General features: G+C 37.9%; 1 protein-coding gene across 3 annotated transcripts in view; it reads left to right on the top strand.

Annotated features, from left to right (window-relative positions):
* Window positions 1-1,215: 1,215 nt before the first annotated feature.
* The window catches only part of Syt14 (Synaptotagmin 14), a 60,409-nt gene continuing 39,825 nt past the window's right edge, over window positions 1,216-21,799 (top strand). For all 3 annotated transcript variants that reach the window (XM_067101549.1, XM_067101548.1, XM_067101547.1), the window contains exon 1: window positions 1,216-1,840. In XM_067101549.1, the coding sequence (XP_066957650.1) occupies window positions 1,813-1,840 (28 nt within the window). In that variant the 5' untranslated portion in view covers window positions 1,216-1,812. The remainder of the gene's footprint in view (window positions 1,841-21,799) is intronic.

Genomic DNA, 21,799 nt, shown 5'->3' with positions numbered 1-21,799 from the left:
ATAAGTTCACTCTCCTAATATTAAAAAAAATTAAATAAGGTTCAGGTTCGCTGGTGGTGTCTGTGACGTCATGAATACAGACACGACTGGCTTGCTTATAGGCCTAGACTTAAGTTTCTTTGTAGTACAGTATACAAGTTTAAAGTAAGTGAAATGTGGTAGAAAATGCCGTAGATTTAATCACATTAACATGTGTGTGAGAGAGAGAGAGAGAGAGAGAGAGAGAGATCATATTATTTATAATGTTACACCCGATGGGAGATTTATGTAAAGCTTTTATTTTTATCTAACTGAGCTTTGTCTCCTGTATTCCCCGTTCATATGAAATTCTCTCATACAAAAATTTCCTTTACAATGGTTTGCGATGAATCATAGTGAAGTCAAGATCAGAGGTGAAGGGTCAAACAGGAAGTTTACTTTGATCATGACTTGTATCTATGAGAGAGACATTATATTTGGCACACTAAATCTACTAATAGTACCGATGAGCACAATGTGCAGAATGAGGTTAGCTTCAAGGTCATATGTAAAGGGCAATGGTCAAATAGAAATTTAATTTTGACCATAGATTTAAGGCCATTTATAGTTTTTTTTTTTTTTAACTTGAACGGCTCCTGGTGTTTTGCTAATACAAGATATACTGTATATATGTAATATATATATATATATATATATATATATATATATATATATATATATATATATATATATACTGTATAATAATTGTCGAGTAATATTTATTTGCCAATTATATATAAAAGAATATTAATGATCGTTATCTCCTCAGACGCGATTCATTGCCAGATTTCGCCCATCGGTCATGTTGGCAACACTGGCTCTCTTACAACGAACCCTCCGAATTCACGAAGTCTTTCTTATTTTGTACGAAACGTTGTCACTCCTGACGATTCTTCAATTCCAAAACAATAACAGTTACTAATTAAAATTGTGTTGTTATAATAACGACGATTTCAAAGCGCTGGATGAGCTTTATTGCGAAGCGAAAAATGAATTTTTGAAACGTAACGAATGGAAAAGAGATCTAGGTTGCCATGACCTAACCGGCGAGTGTGTGTATTATGTGGAAGTGTGTTGGTGAGTGTGTGTGTGTGTATATATGTATGTATGTACGTATCGTGCGCGCGCGCGTGTGTGTATGTTTTGAGTCATGGCAGCAGCAGCAGCAGCGGCAGCACGGCAGCTCGGTGGTGGCAGGTGGCGGTAAATGTGTGTTGAGCAGTGCTGAGGAACGGAGCGACTCCCCGAGACCCCAAGAGCATATTTCGATCGATAATTTCCGAGTTGCGGTGCGGAAATTGACAACATGAAGGCGAGGATGGAGTTGTACCAGATGCTGTTCGATTTGTGATTCCCTCAGTAAGTCCAGAGTGCGCGTTTCCCGAACGTCCTTCATGCTACCGATCCGCGGACGTATTAGGCCTAGGAAATGGTGCAGACGTAGCAGCAGCAGCAGCAGCCATAACGGTTTTTTCTCGTACCGCTGCTCCCTCGCTCAGGCACGCGCTTTTTCAATGAAGGTCACCGCCGCGAAGAAGCCAAGAGAGCAGGCGACCTTCTGCTGCTGCAGCTGCTGCCGGCGGCCTGTGGAAAACTCGAGGAAGGGAGTTTTAACTGTTGTCGTGGTGTGAAGGATTTTTTTGTCGCTTTTGAAACTGGGTGTGCGAAGTGTCTCGGCTCGGAGCGACGGATGCACCGGTGGCCGTGTTGTTGACGTCCAGCAGCGAAACCTGTCTGGCGTCCGATGCCTTGGACGAGGACTCGTTGGCACTATGTAGAGGAGGGGACGTAACCATGCTGTCCTCGCCTGGGGTGTCCGAAGGTAAGATGTAAGCCAGAAATACGAGTATGCTACAAAAGAAGGTGTAAGACGCACATCTTCAGATTTGTGTAAGGTAGCCCCATGTCCCATCCTCATACTAAAAAATGTCTTTAACAAAAGCCAACATGAGGAAAATTCATGAAAAGCCGAGAAATAAAAAAAAAGAATGTCAGTATTGATCAAAGTAGATAAAGAATAATAAAGAAGGAAGAGAAGTTCTTTTGGCATCGACACTTTTGAGAGAAAACGAAAGCAAATGTCACATATTAAAGGTGCTGTAAAATCACTGGGATTGAGCTGGCCTCTCTACTCGACCTCAGGTAAGTCTCTCTCTCTCTCTCTCTCTCTCTCTCTCTCTCTCTCTCTCTCTCTCTCTCTCTCTCAGGATCTCAATGTGGCTGCAGTATTTTTATGGTTGTCTTTACTCTGATAAAGTGCTCTCTCTCTCTCTCTCTCTCTCTCTCTCTCTCTCTCTCTCTGCAGGATTTCAATGTGGCTGCTGTAATTTTACGGCTGTCTTTAATCTCTGAAGTAAGTGTGCTCTCTCTCTCTCTCTCTCTCTCTCTCTCTGTGTCTGCAGGACTTCAATGTGGCTGCAGTAATTTTACGGCTGTCTTTAATCTCTGAAATAAGTGCTCTCTCTCTCTCTCTCTCTCTCTCTCTCTCTCTCTCTCTCTCTCTCTCTCTCAGACCATGATGCCGAATGATTCACTGCAACGCTTTCTTCAGACGTAAATGTATTTTAGAAAAAGCGCCATATTTTGTCGATTCCTATAGATGTGTATTATTCGTTTTGATATAGATTGCGAAAAATTAACATCGTGTGCATGGTTGATGACGTAATATCAAAAAAATCTCCTTGAATTGGAGGTATGGTATTCGCAGTGTTGCCATACTCGTAGAAAGGTGAAGCTGAATGCATTATTATCATCATTCTTAAAAGCGTTATTATTATGGCTGTTTGGTTTCTGATCATGATTGTTAGTGATATATGTCTATATAACGAAGGCCATTAGCTTTGCTTACGTTTCTGTATAACTGAGTTTCATGTTATGTTTATTAGTACTGCGGATTACAATGATAGTCGCATTATTATTATTATTATTATTATTATTATTATTATTATTATTATTATTATTATTATATTATATCGACACATGCTCACAAAGATCAAAGGTTGTTGACCTCACTAGTAAACTTCTAAATAAGACTGAATATTATTATCTTGAGAATATCAAACATAGCGTAGGTAGGCTACTCCTGAAACCAAAATGAGACAAGCTGTTATTTATGACATACAATAAAGGTTCTGTATAGGGACCTTGTGGCTAAGCTAGTTAGATACAGTGGGATCAGTAGATATAATCGATTATCAATACTACTGCTGATTCTAGCACTACCTCTAAAACTCTGCTGATTCTTTGGTCTCATTGTGACCCAATTGCCACTCGCACCAGGAGCCGCCTCGCTCCCCATCCCCAACCAACCTTTCCTCTTCTTCCAGCCTCCTTTAGAAGTCTGTAAATTCATGGTGGCTCCGTTAATCAGTTGGCTCTCAAACCTTGTTGTAACCCATTACTAGTCTCTTTTTACACTAAAGTGGTCGATAGGGGTAACATCGAAAAAGCATGTGAGTTAGATTTGTTCTTGTTACCGCTTAAATAGAAAGGAAATTGAAGGATAGATTGGTTGCAGGTTTATCAGGGTGGCTGGAAAACGACGCAAATGATCTGGAGAGTCTGAGCAAAAAAACTTTCGTTATATTCTCGACTTAATTGGCTTATTCTCCAGTGGTCAAATCGGGCAGGATTTTGGCACAAGCAACGATGAACCATATCGAGGCCCAAAAATGTGTTTATTTTAAATTTGCGCTCGTTAAATACAAAGTCTGGGGAAACAAATCCTTTCTTACATTGTGAAATAGTCGAATGTGACAGCGTTATTTGACAGTTATTTTGATAAAAGTTCACCCATCTATAAATGGTATTGATATAGATGGTTGTCAAATGAAAATATTCCATTGCAAATCTGTAACCAAAATCTGTATTTGACTTTATGTATGACTTTTTAGTGTTACACAAATGGCTTTCAGGCCCCATTATGACTCGCTGCCACTAAGGGTCGTTGTAAATTTGCGTAATGCTTGATATTCCACGAGCAGTGTCTTTCAACCCTAGGCCATAGTTCGGTAAAGGCCTAACAGTATCAGTTCTCAAGGAAGATTCAGTTCATGCTTAGGTTTCTACAGTGTTCAGGACTTTTATCCCAATTAGAAAAATCAAGAGTTTATGTATTTATTAGGACTTAAACCATATAAAATGTTGGGTTAGGCTTCAGGCCTGGTAGGATTGGGATAGGTTAGGTTTGGGGTAATTCTATATATTAGCTCTGCGCCAGTTTTTACCTTTTCAGCTGTGTTTTTTTTTCCTACACTTTTAGGGGTTCTGATACTGGCGGTGCATCTGTTTGTTGTCGCCCAAATGGAATGTCCCTTCGCTGTGTTTAGTACTGGTCCTGGTGGGGAGGGGTGATTACCCATACGTTAACAAGTTATTGCACTTGCCGGACGGGATATGAACCGTTCGAAACAGACGTACCCGTGCTCTGTCTTGTGAAGATCGCGTATGGAAACCCCTTGTTGGATGGACTTCGGGGGTTAATTACAGGGTAATTAGACTCGAGCGCCAAAAATGAAAGGTAAATTCATAATTAGCAACCAAAAAACTGTACAAATAATCAAGTTATAGTGCCGTCGGCAACGCGGAGCTACCCTATAGTTCTACCAGGTTAGGTAAGCTTAGCGTAAAGTTAGGTTTAGCAAAATGTAAATAAAGTAAGAATTAGTTAGAACATATAGCGTAGGCTTGGTAAAGATAGGTAGGTAGGTTAGGTTAGTTTATGTTCTGCTGTTTGGGTCTTAAATTCCAGCATCACTTAGGCAATAAACTTCCTGCCCCATGAGCTATTGAGAGGTGGGGTGGCGTTGGTGTTGGGGGTTGCTGATTATTCAGCAGCTATTTATGCTGACCATTTGTTATTGACGTTTGGCCTCTAGAACATTGTGAGACAGTGCAGTGACCTGCCTGTAGTTACTGCTGTTTATAAGTGACATTAAACCATTATACCTCCAAGGTTAGGTAAATTTACAGTAGTTAGGTTAGGCCTGCTTAAGGTTAAAGTTAGGTCAGCTTACAGTTAGGTTAATATTGACCTCGATATGAAAATTCGTTTTATGATAACATAAGGTTATGCTCTATTATATTTGGTCAAATTAGCAAGCACTACAAAGTGATATAGTCTGTACAGACGTTGTGAACTCAAGGGGCAACCTGTTTGATAGGTCTGTGATGTGCTCAACCTGAATATGGCCTTCTCTGTCTTCCTCTGTATTTCCTTGATCATATAAACCTGCCTGTTTTTAGAGGGCAAGTGTATCATTATAAAAGAAGAATATTCCATCAAATACAAAAATGGGCAAGAGCATTGTAGACAGTTGACTGTTGAAGATGTTACAATTAAAGTTACAAGCATTGCTTGAACTTGCAGTATACCTTAGGAGAGTGACTCCTGTATAAACAGTCGAGTACTTGATGATTTGATCATCTTCATTCATATGTTGTTATTTACAATGATATTTTCTTTATATTACTTCTCCTTTTGTCACAGTTTGGCTTGAGTATATTATGGGGGTTTATGTTTAGCAAGATGATGGGCATTTAGGCTTGTTCCATATGAACATTCATCGATTATTTCATGTAAATAATAGTATTGTACCCCATTTTTCAATCAGTGGTCATGTGAATGTCTCCATATCTGAGAACAAAATGATCATAGACATATTTGTTTTTTCTTTGAAGTGGCATCAACACAATTGAACTTCCGCGTTCTTCCATATTCAATTTTATTATTCTTGTACAGCAATTGAAATCTCATAGAATGCCTTTCACAAAGCTCATCTTACTTTTCATATCAGCCTATGAAGATTTTTTCCTCTGAGGAGATAGCTATCATTCTCAGTATTTGTCTCCTCACACATTTTGTCTTGTTATCTGCTATTTACAGGTGCTATTTGCTTTTGTTATCACGCTATTGATTAACCATCGAGCTTCAGAAAGCGACGCCAGTTGAAAAATTCCACTCAGTTAATCCCTAGTTCTTATAAAGACTCAAACTTTGGAATTCTCTTTCGGATCTGGTTTCCTTGACGCTTTCAGGCTTTCCAGGATTCTTCAAGAGTTAAAAATATGACTTTCCTTTGTGGTGTTAGGTCCTACCTTTTCATTCTCCTCTCTGAGTAAGAAGGTCTTCATTAGAGAAGGGTATTTAGTGTTGTATATAACTGACTTCTGAGTCAGAACTAAGAGTAATTTGAAACCTTTAACGAGGTGTGATTAGCACCCTTAGGTAGGTCCAGACAGAGCTTCTATCACGCATCCCCGTAGGGGGCAGTTCCGTCAGTGCACCTCACTTTGCGGCATCCCTTCGGTCCCTGGCTGCAACCCTTTTCATTCCTTTTTACTGTACCTCCGTTCATATTCTTTTTCTTCCGTCGAACTTCCCACCCTCTCCTAACAATTGTTTCACAGCGCAACTACGACGTTTTCCTCCTGCTTTACCATTAAAATCTTTTTACTCTCCATTTATCCCTTTCAGCGCTGAATGACCTCATAGGTCCCAGCGCTTGGTCTTTGGCCTAAATTTAAATTTCATTCCATACTTCTGCTGTCTGTGGTTATTACTTATTTCGTCTATGTATCTTCTGTTCTGTGGAGGCTTATTCAGCACGAATGTTTACATATTCTCACTGCTGCTAGTACTATTGCGTCTGCTACCTCTATGACTACTATTACTAGCACTGCTATTACTACTAATGATGATGATAAAAATAATAATAATTCAGTAAATGCGCTTATGTCATTTAGGTTTAAACAATTGTTAAACGGACGATCAAAATCAACAAATTTGTTACTTTAAAGACAGTAGGAGAGGCAGAAAGACGTTTTCTGTAAATTATACATTGCAAGAGTAACGCCGAGATACGCCCATACACACACACACACACATGGTTAGGAGAAAGAGGGAGAGAGAGAGAGGATTCTGGTACTTTCAAACTAGTCCTATGAAAGTGTACACACACACACACACACGATTAGGAAAGAGAGAGAGAGAGAGAGAGGATTCTGGTACTTTCAAACTAGACCTATGAAAGTGTACACACACACATGATTAGGAGAGAGAGAGAGAGAGAGAGAATTCTGGTACTTTCAAACTAGTCCTATGAAAGTGTACACACACACACATGATAAGAGAGAGAGAGAGAGAGAGAGATTCTGGTACTTTCAAACTAGTCCTATGAAAGTGTACACACACACACACACATGATTAGGAGAGAGAGAGAGAGAATTCTGGTACTTTCAAACTAGTCCTATGAAAGTGTACACACACACACACATGATTAGGAGAGAGAGAGAGAGAGAGAGGATTCTGGTACTTTCAAACTAGTCCTATGAAAGTGTACACACACACACACACACACACACTCATGATTAGGAGAGAGAGAGGATTCTGGTATTTTCAAACTAGACCTATGAAAGTGTACACATACACGCACATGATTAGGAGAGAGAGAATTCTGGTACTTTCAAACCAGTTCCTAGACACACACACACACACACAGGTGATTGGAAGGGAGAGAGAGCTCTTGTGCTTTCAGACTAGTCCTATGAAAATGCACACACACGCATGCACGCAGGTGATCGGAAGAGAGAGAGAGAGAGAGAGAGAGAGAGAGAGAGAGAGAGAGAGAGAGAGAGAGAGAGAATGTCCAGAAACATTACACACACCAGGAGAAAGGGAGCGAGTGGAAGACTCGATAAAACTGACGCAAAGGAAGAAAGACAATCAGGTTTAAAAATAAAAAGACGCATAGGGATTTCAACCCTCAAAGGAAAAAAAGATTAATCTTTGTTGTAGGTGTCACTGAATGTCATTCAGTGTCATCGGGAAATAGTTTGCTGCGTTTCCCAGAATATTAATTGCACTTAATATTTTTTCCCCTCGCGCCTTGACACACAAGGAGGTTGACATAGCACAGTTATGAATGAGTCATTTCTCCGTCTAATTGACGGGAAATGTGGATAATGAGACTCGTTAAGAAAAGTTATTGTTTCGATGAGATGTCGACCGTTTACGTTGCTTCCAGAATTTCTTGTCAGCTCGTGTGTAAATATTGCACACATATATATATATATATATATATATATATATATATATATATATATATATATATATATATATAAGATATAGGTCTGTGAATTATAAATATATGAATTTTATAAGTTTCAATTATGAAAAGTGATTCTTTTTATTATTATTATTATTTTATTATTATTATTATTATTATTATTATTATTATTAGTTATATCCGTTCTCCAATTACGTATTTATAAGTGATATATCTTATATATACATATGTATATATATGTGATAATTAAATATATATCTATATATGTATATATATAAATATAAATGTACTATTACCACCATCATTATTATCATTATAAAGTGATGATCAAAATATCAGTAGATACATGTAAACAGACCAGTAAACAAATAAATAAGCAGATTATTGAATGATTTTCCCCGTCCTTTGATGTATAGTGTTAGTAAATTTCAAGACCATCTTATATATAGCTTTTCCTCCAGACAACGATACGAATTAAGTTAATAAATTTTATATTTTTTTCATATTTTAATATTTTAGTATTGTAATTATATTTGAAGTTAATATTTTTACATTTTTTCATTTTATTCTGATATTTTAATAATTTTGATATTTTTAAAATTTTTAATATTCTGAATAATAATATTAAAGTTGCAGTTTTAGGGTACATTCTAAAGAAATTTTACATTAGGGAGTGAAAGAGATTAAAACTGGAGAAAAAGTAGTTAGATGAATGATAAAATTGAAAAAAACTTGTACACATCACAGACTAGTTGCTGACAAGTCATAGACTGTAAGTGGGGACCGAACATAATAATAATAAAAAATAATAATGATAATTATATATGAAGGGAATAGACCCTCTTTTAAACAGGTCATATTAAAAAGGATGGCTGTATTATGAGAATTTATCTTAAACAGTATCTTTCCTATTTTCCTTATAATTCGCTTTTTCGGGCTCAGCGACGTTGGTCAGCAACCGGCCGATATCCATATTGGAAAAAGGAAGTCTTTTATTGAAATATCCAGTCAGAAATCCCTCGTCGTCTGGATTCAGGTTCAACTTCAGGTACCGTCGACGTGTTTCGACCAACTCGTTGGTCATCCGCTTGGGTCGGTATTTATAGGGAGTGTCTTGATCGGTGCTGAATTATGATTGGCTGCCCCGGAGCAGGTCATCCCGGGCGGAGCCTTCTCTCCCATGCTGGTGTTCGGGGCTCGTCTTGCGTGCGAGCGGCATTGTAGTGCTGGGGATGAATGGGAGAATTTCGATCCTCAGATGCCGAATTTTGGTTCGCTCGTTCGCTATGGGGGTCGCTCAGTGCAGGTCTCCTGGCGGCCGTGGGGAGGAGAAAGGTTTCCTGCGTAATGTTGAGGGTTGGTTTCTCCTTCCCAATGTGCAATGCTTCCAATATTATTATTATTATTATTATTATTATTATTATTATTATTATTATTATTATTATTATTATTATTATTATTATAAACGATGGCTTTTATTATATAAAATACACTATTTCATAATCCAGTGACCTGTTCGTCCTAATGATCCTACAATCTGAAGAGCATCTCCCTCTCATCCTGTGAGGTATCCTAGGCATCCTACAGATCTTACAGAGGCCTAATCTTGGTAGCATCTACAGTGCAGTAAAAGTGTTATAAAAATGTCGAAAACTTATCTCATACATATCACCAACATGTTGAAAACAAGTCAGTGACTATAAGGGGAGAACAAAGGTTTGGAAAATGCTGAATAAACGTACGAAGAACTTATTAGGACTACGAATAAAGTCGTCGACTTGTATGCAACATGTTTGTGATGTGTGCGATAAGTTACCGACATGTTTATGACATGTAATGTTGCCACACCCTTACACACAACACTGCTTGACCCTCGAGCCTAACTCTTGACATATTGCCGTTCACACCAGGCACCTCAATTCTGCTTTTGTGCATAAGCAAACAATGGACCTCCTTCAGCAGTGATTCTAAATTAAGCTCCTGAAAAGCCAAACTTATCGAGGTACAAAACCGCCCACAAACATAACGCAACGCGCCCGCGCGCTCGATGTGAATCGTGACGCATCTGACGACAAAATAGTAACTGCTTGTGTCCTTCCATTGATCTGAGGAAACAAATGACGCTCAGTTTACTGTTCTGATGTAAACGAAGAAATAAAGGCTGATATACACACACACACACACACACACACACACACACACATATATATATATATATATATATATATATATATATATATATATATATATATATATATATATATATATATATATATAGTATATTATATGTGTGTGTCTAATCTTTGGTGCTCCAAAGGGTCCTAGGAGGCTGCTTAGACAGATGATACTGCATTCCATTTCCCAATAGTAAACCTGGTTAAGATCCTCCTCTAATAAAATTACTGCTCATAGTTATCCAGGGCATTGTTTTTCATTGACGATCTTTTTGCAACTATATGTTACTCAAACATGTCCAATCGATCTCCTTTACAATTGGACAAAAAAAAAATTGAGAATTGAGTTTGAATATTCTTCCAACGGGAGGAAAGGGTTTTATTCTCTTCTGAAGACTTTTGGTTATTTTCTCCCGGTTTGGTCTTCAGCCTTCGGCCCCCAGCTGCAACCCCTTTCGTTCCTTTTACTGTACCTCCTTTTGTATTCTCTTTCTTCCATCTTACTGTCCACCTCTCCTAACAATTGATTTATAGTGCAACTGCGAGGTTTTCCTTCAGTTACACCTTTCAAACATTTTGTGGTCAATTTCCGTTTCAGCGCTGAATGACCTCATAGGTCCCAGTGCTTGGCCTTTCGCCTGAATTCTATATTCAATTCAGTTCAGTTCAGCAGCTGACTCAAGTCTTGATTTTTGGATACAAACTTGACTTCCGTCAAATTGCTTACTCCTGATCTTGTAACTGATCTCTGGCAGTGTCATTTAAATAGTTTATCATTTGTTCTTTATCAGTTTTATCTTCCATATTTTTTATCATCCTTTGTTATCAAATTTCCCTAGACTACGCCATTCTGAACCTCGTAGTCTCAAAGATAAGACTCAGAAACAAGGCTCAAAAATAAAACCCAGAAATAAGACAGAAAATAAGACTCAGAAGCAAATAAGACTCAGAAACAAGACTCAGAAACAAGACTCAGAAACAAAACTCAGAAATAACACTCAGAAACAAAGACACTCAGAAACAAAGACTCAGAAGTAAGACTCAGAAACAAGACTCAGAAGTAAGATTCAGAAACAACATTCGGAAACAAGACTCGGAGATGAGCCTTGTTTCTTAATTGTAATTACTTTTATCTCATGTGTTTTTCTTTGTCATTTCTGTTATGTAGTTCATTCCTTTACTTCTCCATTTCTTTTTCATTACTGGGCTGCTTTCCCCTAGTGATAATGAATTTTTGACATTATTATTATTATTATTATTATTATTATTATTATTATTATTATTATTATTATTATTATTATTATTATTATAGCTGGTCGAAACATGTCGGCAGAAAGAGTACTTAAAAGACCAGATAGACGTCAGAAAAAGAGAAAAAAAGAAATACCACCGAAAATACCATTAAGAAAATCTACGGATTTACATCCCATGTTTCAGTAACCCGCTGTAATGCTTTAAAATAAAGAATTTATGCTGTAAGAGATACTCCGTTTCATCCGTCGAAATATGAGCATTGGCCGGTTATTGACCAATATTGATGTGAAGGAAAAGCGAATTATTAGAAGAACTGAGAAAACTCAGTATAAAATCAGTTCGCAAAATGCAGCCTTTTATTCAGCAAAATTATTATTATTATTATTATTATTATTATTATTATTATATTTAAAGATTATTATTATTATTATTATTATTATTATTATTATATTATTATTATTATAACTTATGGATTTGCTTCTCCAAAGATTTTAATACATAACTGTGGATTTGCTACTATGAGTATTATTATTATTATTATTATTATTATTATTATTATTATTATTATTATTATTATTATTATTATTATGAGAGTAAATTACCTTGGCTTTTGATGGATCACTGTCATAAGCCGAACGAAATACATATACTTCAGCATTTCGTTATATGCCCAAAATTCACCGCATAATACAAACATCAATTTTTTAATGCTTCTTATTCACTGACAAAAACATCATCAACCAGAGAGATAATATTAGCGACCTCCTCACCATTGCCCCCGTAGGGGGTTAGTGACGTCAGTGCACCTCACGGGGTGCACTGTAGGCATTACTAACGGTTCTTTGCAGCGTCCCTTCGGCCCCTAGCTGCAACCCCTTTCATTCCTTTTACTGTACCTCCATTCATATTCTCTCTCCTGCATCTTGCTGTCCACCCTCTCCTAACAATTATTTTAGTGCAGCTGCGAGGTTTTCCTCCTGTTACACCTTTCCAACCTACCTACTCTCATTTTCCTTTTCAGCGCCGGATGACCTTATCGATCCCAGTGCTTGGCCTTTGGCCTAAACTCTGTATTCCATTCCATCCTCTATATCCCTCAGCAATGCATTGCATCTGCAAGACTCTGCAACGTCCGGCGTTTCGCAATGAGAATGACGTCAGAGTTTCTGCGCTTACGCAACCTCGTCACTTCCTGTTGGCCGCATCTGTCGTAACTCTACGCTTTGATAGATATGTATATCTCTCCGGTGTTCGAGAGACGCGGCTGTCCTGTTTGCGTGGGACAAACAGCGCTTTGTGCAACGGGAAAACATGGAGTTAGAGTTTCCATTGTCGTTGCTTTGTATGTTTGCGTCATAATGCCGTGGTAAAGGTCTTCTTAATGTTTTTTGGTTCTGTTTTTTGTTCACAGTGGTTGGGTGGTGTTTGTAGCTTTTTTTTTTTTAGCTCTTCGGGAGTTTGCGTTTGTGTGTGTGTGTGTGAAAGAGAGAGAGAGAGAGAGAGAGAGGTTCAATGAGTTTGTTTCATTGGTAAGTTGATTACATGTATATATATATATTAATGTATATATATATATATATATATATAATATATATATATATATATATATATATTAATGTATATATGTATACATATGTATATATATAATTATATATATGTGTGTGTGTGTGTGTGTGTATGGATAGATAAATAGATGTATGAGCGGTTAGGACACTGAACTCACCAGCAAGTGGTCTGGGTTCAATTCCTGAGCTAGCCTCTTGATTAGGCACCTTTCTTTAAATCCTGCTAAACCCCTGTTGAGGCAACAATGAAATATGTACATCACAGCTAGTTGACTGTGGTGGGTCGAACCTAGAAGTCAGTGTTCAGATCTGGAAGGCTAAGGAACACCTTATGAGCCACCTCCTCCCCTCTGTTCCACCCCCTCCCATTTTGTGGGAAAGGGGTATGGTGGAAAAATAAAAATGTCCATTTATTAAATGCTTGGTGTAACGAGGACTTACGTAACACTGATGGAGATTTAACTCTCGTGAAACGTCAAGAAAAAAGAACAAGAAAACGTAAAGAAACTTGCATTATCTTTTTTTTTTTTTATTTTCTTTACCTGTTCAGCATCCAGGAAGATAAGACTTCACATTCTTTGGAAAGTTCGAGAGCTCTTACGTCATAAGGAAAGAGTTTCTGAAATACTACCTTCCTCCCTTCCTTCCTTTTTTTTTTTTTCTCGAGAGGCTGTAGTGGGTCTTTCGTTCGCTCCCTGCGAAGTTAAGCCTCACGTTGCATCATGCCTTTTCATATTTTACTTGTTATCTTCGAGCCTGGGCAGGAAATGGGCACTATTCTCGTACCATTGGCCCTGACTCTTAAGATAAAGACAAGAGATTTGTTTTGCGGCATTATATCGTCAATAACCAAATAGTGCTTTTATACTGTATAATTTTTACTTGTTATCCACGAGCCTGGGCTATAAATAGACTTCTCATACCATTTACCTCGGCTCTGAAGATAAAGACCACAAACTCGTTTTAAGGCATTTTATCTTCAGTAACCAAATATTTATATTATCAGCCTTACTTGAAATTAAGCAACAAAGACCTCCTCCTGTAAGGGGCGGGTGGTTAGTGCTGTCAATGCACTTCACACGGTGCACTGTAGGCATTACTTAAGGTTCTTTGCAGCGTGCCTTCGGCCCCTGGCTGCAACCCCTTTCATTCCTTTTACTGTACCTCGGTTCATGTTCTCTTTCATCTATCTTAATTTCAACCTTCTCCTAACACCTTTCAGACTTTTTTTACACACAATTTCCCTTTCAGCGCTGAATGACATCATAGATCCCAGCGCTTGGCCTTTGGCCTAAATTTTATACTCAATTAAAAAAAAAAAAAAAAAAACCACTTTAAAGATGCATTTTTTCCCGTAAACATTGAATCCGAGAGTTCCAGTAATGATAGGTTCGTATTCATGTTAATATTCTCCTATGTTTTCGATTTTTATTATTCTGTGACTCATGTTTCATGAGTCATAGAGTCTGTTGATGGCGAAGGATTTTGTTTATTATTATTATTATTATTATTATTATTATTATTATTATTATTATTATTATTATTATTATTATTATTGTTATTATTATTATGGAGAAGAGGAAACCTATTCATACGGAACAAGCCCACCACATGGGCCATTACCTAGAAATTCCAGCCTCCAAAGAATATGGCGTCCGTTTGAAAGCAATAACAGAAGGTAACAGATATCAGTATTTAGTAAAAAAAAAAAAAAAGTCATCATAGTTGTTATTGCATTCACGACCTCCGAAAAAACCAGTAAGACACTGACTGGATGACAAGCGAGTTTCCCTAAACTGTTTATCCTGTCGAGAGTTCCCGTAAACGGTAAATAAATAACGGCGGAGCTTTTTTTTTTATTTTAACTTTTAACAAACTTCGAGCGTTCCGGGAAGCGCTTATTCATCCAACAACGGTTCTTGTAAATCTGCGATTTGTCACGGCCGCCATTTTGTTTCTGGGGAACCGAATGAATAGGGTTCAATGGAATTCTGGACTTTAAAGCGTCTGTGCAGTTCTTGCGGATGACTTGTAGGTGGGTATCAGCGTGAGGGCGTTTGTATGTTTAAACACACTCGCACACTCATGTATATATATATGTATAGATATACATATATTTATTTTTTATATGTATATACATATACCTGTGTTCATATGTATACACACATATGTGTGTGTGTTTGTATGTATGTATGCATGTATGCAAATATATTTTATATATAAATATGTATACATAATATATATAGATGTATAGATATACATATTTATTTTTTATATGTGTATATATATATATATATATATATATAAAATACATATTATATATGATATATATATATAATGTATATATACATAATATATATAATATATATATATGATATATATATGTATATAATGTATATATATATATATATATATATATATATATATATATATATATATATATATATATATATATATATATATATATATATATATATATATATATATATATATATATATATATATATATATATATATATATATATATATATATATATATATATATATATATATATATAGAGAGAGAGAGAGAGAGAGAGAGAGAGAGAGAGAGAGAGGGGAGAGAGAGAGAGCTTCCGCAGTTGTCACAAATAACTTTTTTTTTTGTCTAAACTGAATATCTTTCTACCATTCAGCTCTCGATTCCGTGCCTAAATTCAGTCATCGCGGTGCACTGTAGACATTAATTACGGTTCTTTGCTGGGTTCTTTCGGCCTCTATCTGCAACCCCTCTCACTCCTTTTACTGTACCTCCTTTCATATTCTTTCTTCCATCTTACTTTCAACCCTCTCCTAACAAGCTAACAATTGTTTTCCTCCTGTTAAATCTTTCAAAACTTATCCTTCATTTTCCCTTTCAGCGCTGAATGACCTCATAGGTCCAAGCGCTTTGCCTTTGGCCTAAATCTTATAGTCCAATTCATTCCGTTTTCAAGGAACGTCTGTTGCCAACGCAAAATTCACGAGGAGAAGAATAGACATTTTATTGAAACAATAAAATTTACCCCACACGTGAAAGAGCTGACTACGCTTTTAGGAACATTCTTCATCAGAACTTGAATTCCACAATCTTATTTCGTAATATCCGAGTCTTCTGATCATTACATTTGTCCCTGATAGCAACAATTCAGACAATTTCAGCTCGATGGGTTTATATTTCCAAAAATTGCAATGCTGGCTGAGATAATCAGTGTGCTTTTCAATCTCTCGTGTTTCATTTGTCTTCGTGAATGGTGGTATCTAATTCTCACGCCTCAGATCTTTTGCAATGCCCTTGCTGACGTCAGCATCGGTATCATAGGATCTTCATTATCGTCTTGTCATGTTTCCTCGAGTTGGTGGGATCAACGGCCTGCTGGTGTGGGCATCTGGACTCGGACCTACCAGTCGAAGTCAGGGAATTGGAATTGGAATATAAAATTTAGGGGAAAGTCCAAGCGCTGGGGTCTATGAGGTCATTCAGCGATGAAAATAATGCTGAAACAACTGTTAGGGGAAGGTAGAAAGTAAGATGGAAGAAAGAGAATATGAACGGAGGTACAGTTAAAGGAATGAAAGGGGTTGAAGCTAGGGGCCGGTGGGACTCAGTAAAGAACCATATGCCATTCACGAGAGGCTGATCTCTCTCTCTCTCTCTCTCTCTCTCTCTCTCTCTCTCTCTCAATTCAGTTATGATTCATCATCCAGACCCATAAACTGGCATAATATATAATTCCTTTTTATTGTTACGAATTTTTATACTCTTTAAACTGTAATTTTTTTTTATTTTCCTATGTTGCCCGCTCATACGATGATATCTTTTGCTATTTATTGTCTCTATAATATCTACTGACTCACATGTTGAATATTCACTATTCCTCACCATTGTGAGTCATCCGGTTGTATATTGATGAATGTTTCCGGTTACCTTACTTGGTATCTGTTGGCAACTACTCATCGTGTGAACTGGCAACTCTTTGCAATTTTTTTTTTTATTTTTAACCTAACTTGGCGGTAACCGAGAACAGGTATTTCCTGTTGCCCCTACTTGGTGCTCCTTGGATGCTCTTGATATGACTACTGGTCCTTCTTATTACCAAATAAGGAGTGGAATTACACGTGGGCAAGTTTGTTTATTCAAATGTTGCGCATTGGCAACTTTTAAATCTGCCTTTTCGAGATTGTTACCTTGGTGTAGACTAATCTCGAATGAAATGGAAACGGGCTATGGTATGTCCTCAGATCAACTCAAATTATTCTTCAAATCGACTCAGAATTGTTCATCAAATCAACTCCAATTTTTCCATCAAATCAACTCAAGTTATCTATCGAATCAATTCAAATTAACGTGTACTTTGTAAGACTGGTTCCAGTAACATTTACCATTACCACCAGGAAAATACGGAGACCTTTTTCTGTGAGTCTAGCACCAGCAGCTGTTGGCTTAGCAAACCGTCATCGTGCGGACTGGCAATCCTTGGCTTATCTATCTGTCGTCTGTTTTCTAAATAGTGTCTTCTCTGATGGAAGAGATAAAGCATAAACAGGCGAAATGCTTTTTAACGCTATCGGTCTACGTTCACAAGAACGGCCCTGACAGCCTCTGGCAACTCACGTTCAGTCGTGGGGAGACATAAGAGCTGTTAATTTTAAATATTTATATATATATTTGGTAAGTTTCCTTTAAGAGTAACTGAAAGAAATCATCACTTTTTTATTTCTGTCAGAAAATGACATTTCCCTTCATACAACCTTCTACAGCACATCTCTGTCACCTCAGTGCTATGTTAAGTTTTCGGTCTGTGTACGTCTGCATACCTTTCATGGCGAACACGTGATTCACACGGGAGTTTCCTAGTCTAAACAAACATAGTTTCATCACTCAGTTCTTGGGAAAGTAAGACTAAGGAAGCTGGCAGGCTATTGTAGTCTCAACTGTTGCCTGATTACCTATTATAAAACTAACGCGAAAATGTCACTATATATACAGTATATATATATATATATATATATATATATATATATATATATATATATATATATATATATATATATATATATATATATATATATATATGTATGTTTGTGTGTGCAAGTGCGTAATGCAATAGTGGAAACTGCATTATTTCCGGTTTGCACAGCCTTGGCTGAGCTAAGCCAGTTTATTTTTCCAATAACTTGCATTGCATCATTTTTTCTTTTAAAAGCAGCTTGTAAGAGGGACATATTGCGCTCTCTCTCTCTCTCTCTCTCTCTCTCTCTCTCTCTCTCTCTCTCTCTCTCTCTCTCTCTCAGTATCAGCGGGGTGTTCTCCGGGAGCCAAGACTAGACTCTCTCTCTCTCTCTCTCTCTCTCTCTCTCTCTCTCTCTCTCTCTCTCTCTCTTCTTCCCATCTGACGTTCCCCAACTATTGATTTCCGCTGTGTCCAGGAACCACTTGTTTGTGTGCTTCGAGATAGTTATCAGTATATACAGAATGACTCGTGTTCTCCTCCCCTTTGTCGGTAAAGGCGTCACACGAGCTGCGCTTTTTCCGCGAGCCTCTTTTCGTTCATATCGGTGGCAAAATGGAGGTTGACACTTGTGCGGATTCTTGCGACAGCGCCTTAACGAACGTGCATCCCCCTTTCGCCGTTCGTGATAGTTGATTGGTGCAAACATTTGCTGCACTGGTAAACGATTCGTGTGAAGGTGCTCTTGTGACGCTTTATTGCGATAGGATAGGGTTGTATAGGATTCAGTCTAATTTCTTTGATGAGTTCGGTCACTTCCGTGTTGCACAGCCGAGCTGAAATTAGACCGAACTATGTTTTTCTTTCAACTGACTGCCATTTCCTTAGTGCGTAGTCTTACCAGTTTTCATTTTGTGGCAAATGTTCGAACCAAAGTCTGCGATTCATTAATGATAACAGACTGTGGGTGCAAGTTGATTTAATAGACGTCGGCCTATCGCTATGTTCAGCAGTGCCGTGTGATTCGATGGACTGTGTAGTCTGTATCATAGAAAACCGTCAGATTCTCCTGTTCTTTCAAGTATTTCTGTAGTCTATAATTGCCGAGTCTTCTGTAGACATAGTTTTTCAGTTTCTTGGAGTTCATTTGTCGACTATCGTTCGCTTCTAGCATCTAGAACTCTGCTCTGTTGTGTTTCCCGAAAAATTTAAACATTCTTATTTTGCAGACGGGCTTGTCACAACTTGATAACTTATAACCAGTAGTACAATTTTCTTTCAGTGACTGTTGGATTTGGGTTAGGAATTCCAATATGTCAGCTTACATCTGCAGAATATCACATTTTATCGCAACCACATACCTACAAACTGAAAAACCACAAGGTCATTAGGAGAATCTTTATGGAGTTTCGCAAGCTCCGATAAACCTGTCCATATCAAGAGCACCATGTCAATACGCTGGCTACGTTTTGTACGTCGACAAGAAAATCTATCACGGATATTACTTGCAAATGGACAATGTCAAGCTCAAGCCTCTCTTTATTTCCCCTCCTTGTGAGAAAAAAAAACCCTTTCATGTAGCCGGAGAGGAGTCTTTCATATTGTGAGAGTTCCCGAAGGTCTTTCAGGATGCGATGTCAGCTTTATTCACGGGATTCACGAGGAAGTGGTTTGTAGCGAGGGAAAAGGTGGGGCAGCCTCCCGCTTCCTTCTTGGGCTCCACCCCCCTTCCATTACCAAGTCTCACCCCCAACCCCCGTCGTTTAACCGCTGCTCCACCTTTTCCTTTTATTTTTCCTTTCATTTTCTCTCCAACCCACCCCGTTGAGAATGTTCTTCGCAATTGAAGGACAAAAAAATCGCCTTGGACAAAAGAAGCCCTTTGAGGATTAAATACTCTCATGACGAAACAATAACAGAAAATAGGACAATTATGGATATGGGAAAAGTCGAAGGAATGGAAAGCTATAATGATTTAATTACCATAAAGCAATACAAACATTTTAAAACCTATTATCCTGCAATTCAGTATTATAAGTCACCATCTTTACATACGACGAAGTTACACAGGAGAGATTTATTCAGTTTCTTGTGCAATGAAAGAAAAAAACATGAGGAAAATCAGGAGAATGTTTATGGAGCTTTTACATTAAAAGAACCTCTCCTTATCAAGATTACCACATAAGCTCTCGGGCAGTCCTTTATTGCTGATTTGACCTGACCTGTGATGGGTATTATAAGTAGGTCAGTTTTCCTCTCATGCCCTGTGGGCTGCTCCTTAACTCATACTGGCTCTCTCCTAGTTCCTGTGGGATACTCTTCAGAAGTCTGGCTATGTCCTACTTCTTAATTTATTAGAAGAATTTTGTCCTAGAGGGTTTTGTCCTAAAGGGTTTTGTCTTAGAGGGCTTTGTCCTTGAGGGTTTTGTTCCAGGGCTTTGTCTTATACGGTTTTAACCAAGAGGTCTTTGTCTTACAGGGTTTTGTCCTAAAGGGCTTTGTCTTACAAGGTTTTGTCCTGAAGGGTTTTGTCTTTAAGAGTTTTGTCCTAGAGGGCTTTGTCCCAGAGGTATTTGTTCTAGAAGGTTTTGTCCTAAAGGGTTTTGTCTTTTAGGGATTTTGTCCTAGATGACTCTGTCCTTCAGGGTTGTCTTAGAGGGTTTCGTCCTAGGGCTTTGTCTAATAGGGTTCTGTCTTTTAGGTTTTTTGTTATCTGGAGGGCTTTGTCCCAGAGAGTTTTGTCCTATTGTGCTCTGCCGTGGAGGGTTTTATCCTAGAAGGCTTTGTCCTATAGGTTTTTTCCTAGAGGACTTTGTCCTACAGGGTTTTATTCTAGGGGTCTTTGTCTTATAAGAGTTTTATCCCAGATGATTTTATCTGGGAGGGTTTTATCCTAGTGTGTTGTATCCTAGAAGGCTTGGTCTTAAAAGGGTTGGTCCCAGTGGGCTTTGTACTGAACGGCTTTGTCCTAGGGTTCTTTTTTTATGGCCCCGTTTGCTATTCGCCGTTACCTTTCTCAATATTCGTGCATGGCATGTAACTTTCCCTGTGGTTTTTCTCGTTGTATACGGTTTAGGCCAAAGGCCAAACGCTAGGAATTAGAAGGTCATTCAACGCTGAAAGTAATGTTGAAACAATTGTTCGGAGAGGGTGGAAGGTAAGTTGGAAGAAAGAGAATGTGAACGGAAATATAGTAAAAGGAATAAAAGGGGTGGTTCTAGGGGCCGAAGGGACGCTGCAAAAAACTTGGAGTAATGCCTACAATGCACCGCGTTAGGTGCGCTGGTGGCAAACCCCCCTACCGGGCCTGTGGTTTTAATCATTCACCATACTATATAGTGATAATGAATTCCGGTAACCATTTTTATCTGTATCGGGTTTCATGAAAGAATATCGAAAGTTGCGTTCACTTTGATATAAAAGAGACCTCCAGAGAGAGAGAGAGAGAGAGAGAGAGAGAGAGAGAGAGAGAGACGAGCGAGCGCGTGTCGAAGCTTATGGAATGTCCGCAAGGTCACGAACTAGTAACTACTGAGCACTGGACTTGGTCGGTTAGGTTAATCCTCGAGATGTGAGAAACACGTGTGAATCTGCGTGTTTCTTTGTGCTGCGTGTTTCTTTGTGTTTTTCATATATCTATCCTTGAAGGAAATAAAAATAGTATAAAAATAATATTAATTCTAATACTAATAACACTTACATTTTACGCTCAGAAGTTGTTTCAAACGTTAAGGTTTGAATCTCTGACTAAT

Source organism: Macrobrachium rosenbergii, chromosome 57, assembly GCF_040412425.1.
Source record: "Macrobrachium rosenbergii isolate ZJJX-2024 chromosome 57, ASM4041242v1, whole genome shotgun sequence".
In the NCBI taxonomy this organism is placed as follows: Eukaryota; Metazoa; Arthropoda; class Malacostraca; order Decapoda; family Palaemonidae; genus Macrobrachium; species Macrobrachium rosenbergii.
Note: the sequence above shows the minus strand (reverse complement) of the source record. Positions and strands in the feature narration are given on the sequence as shown.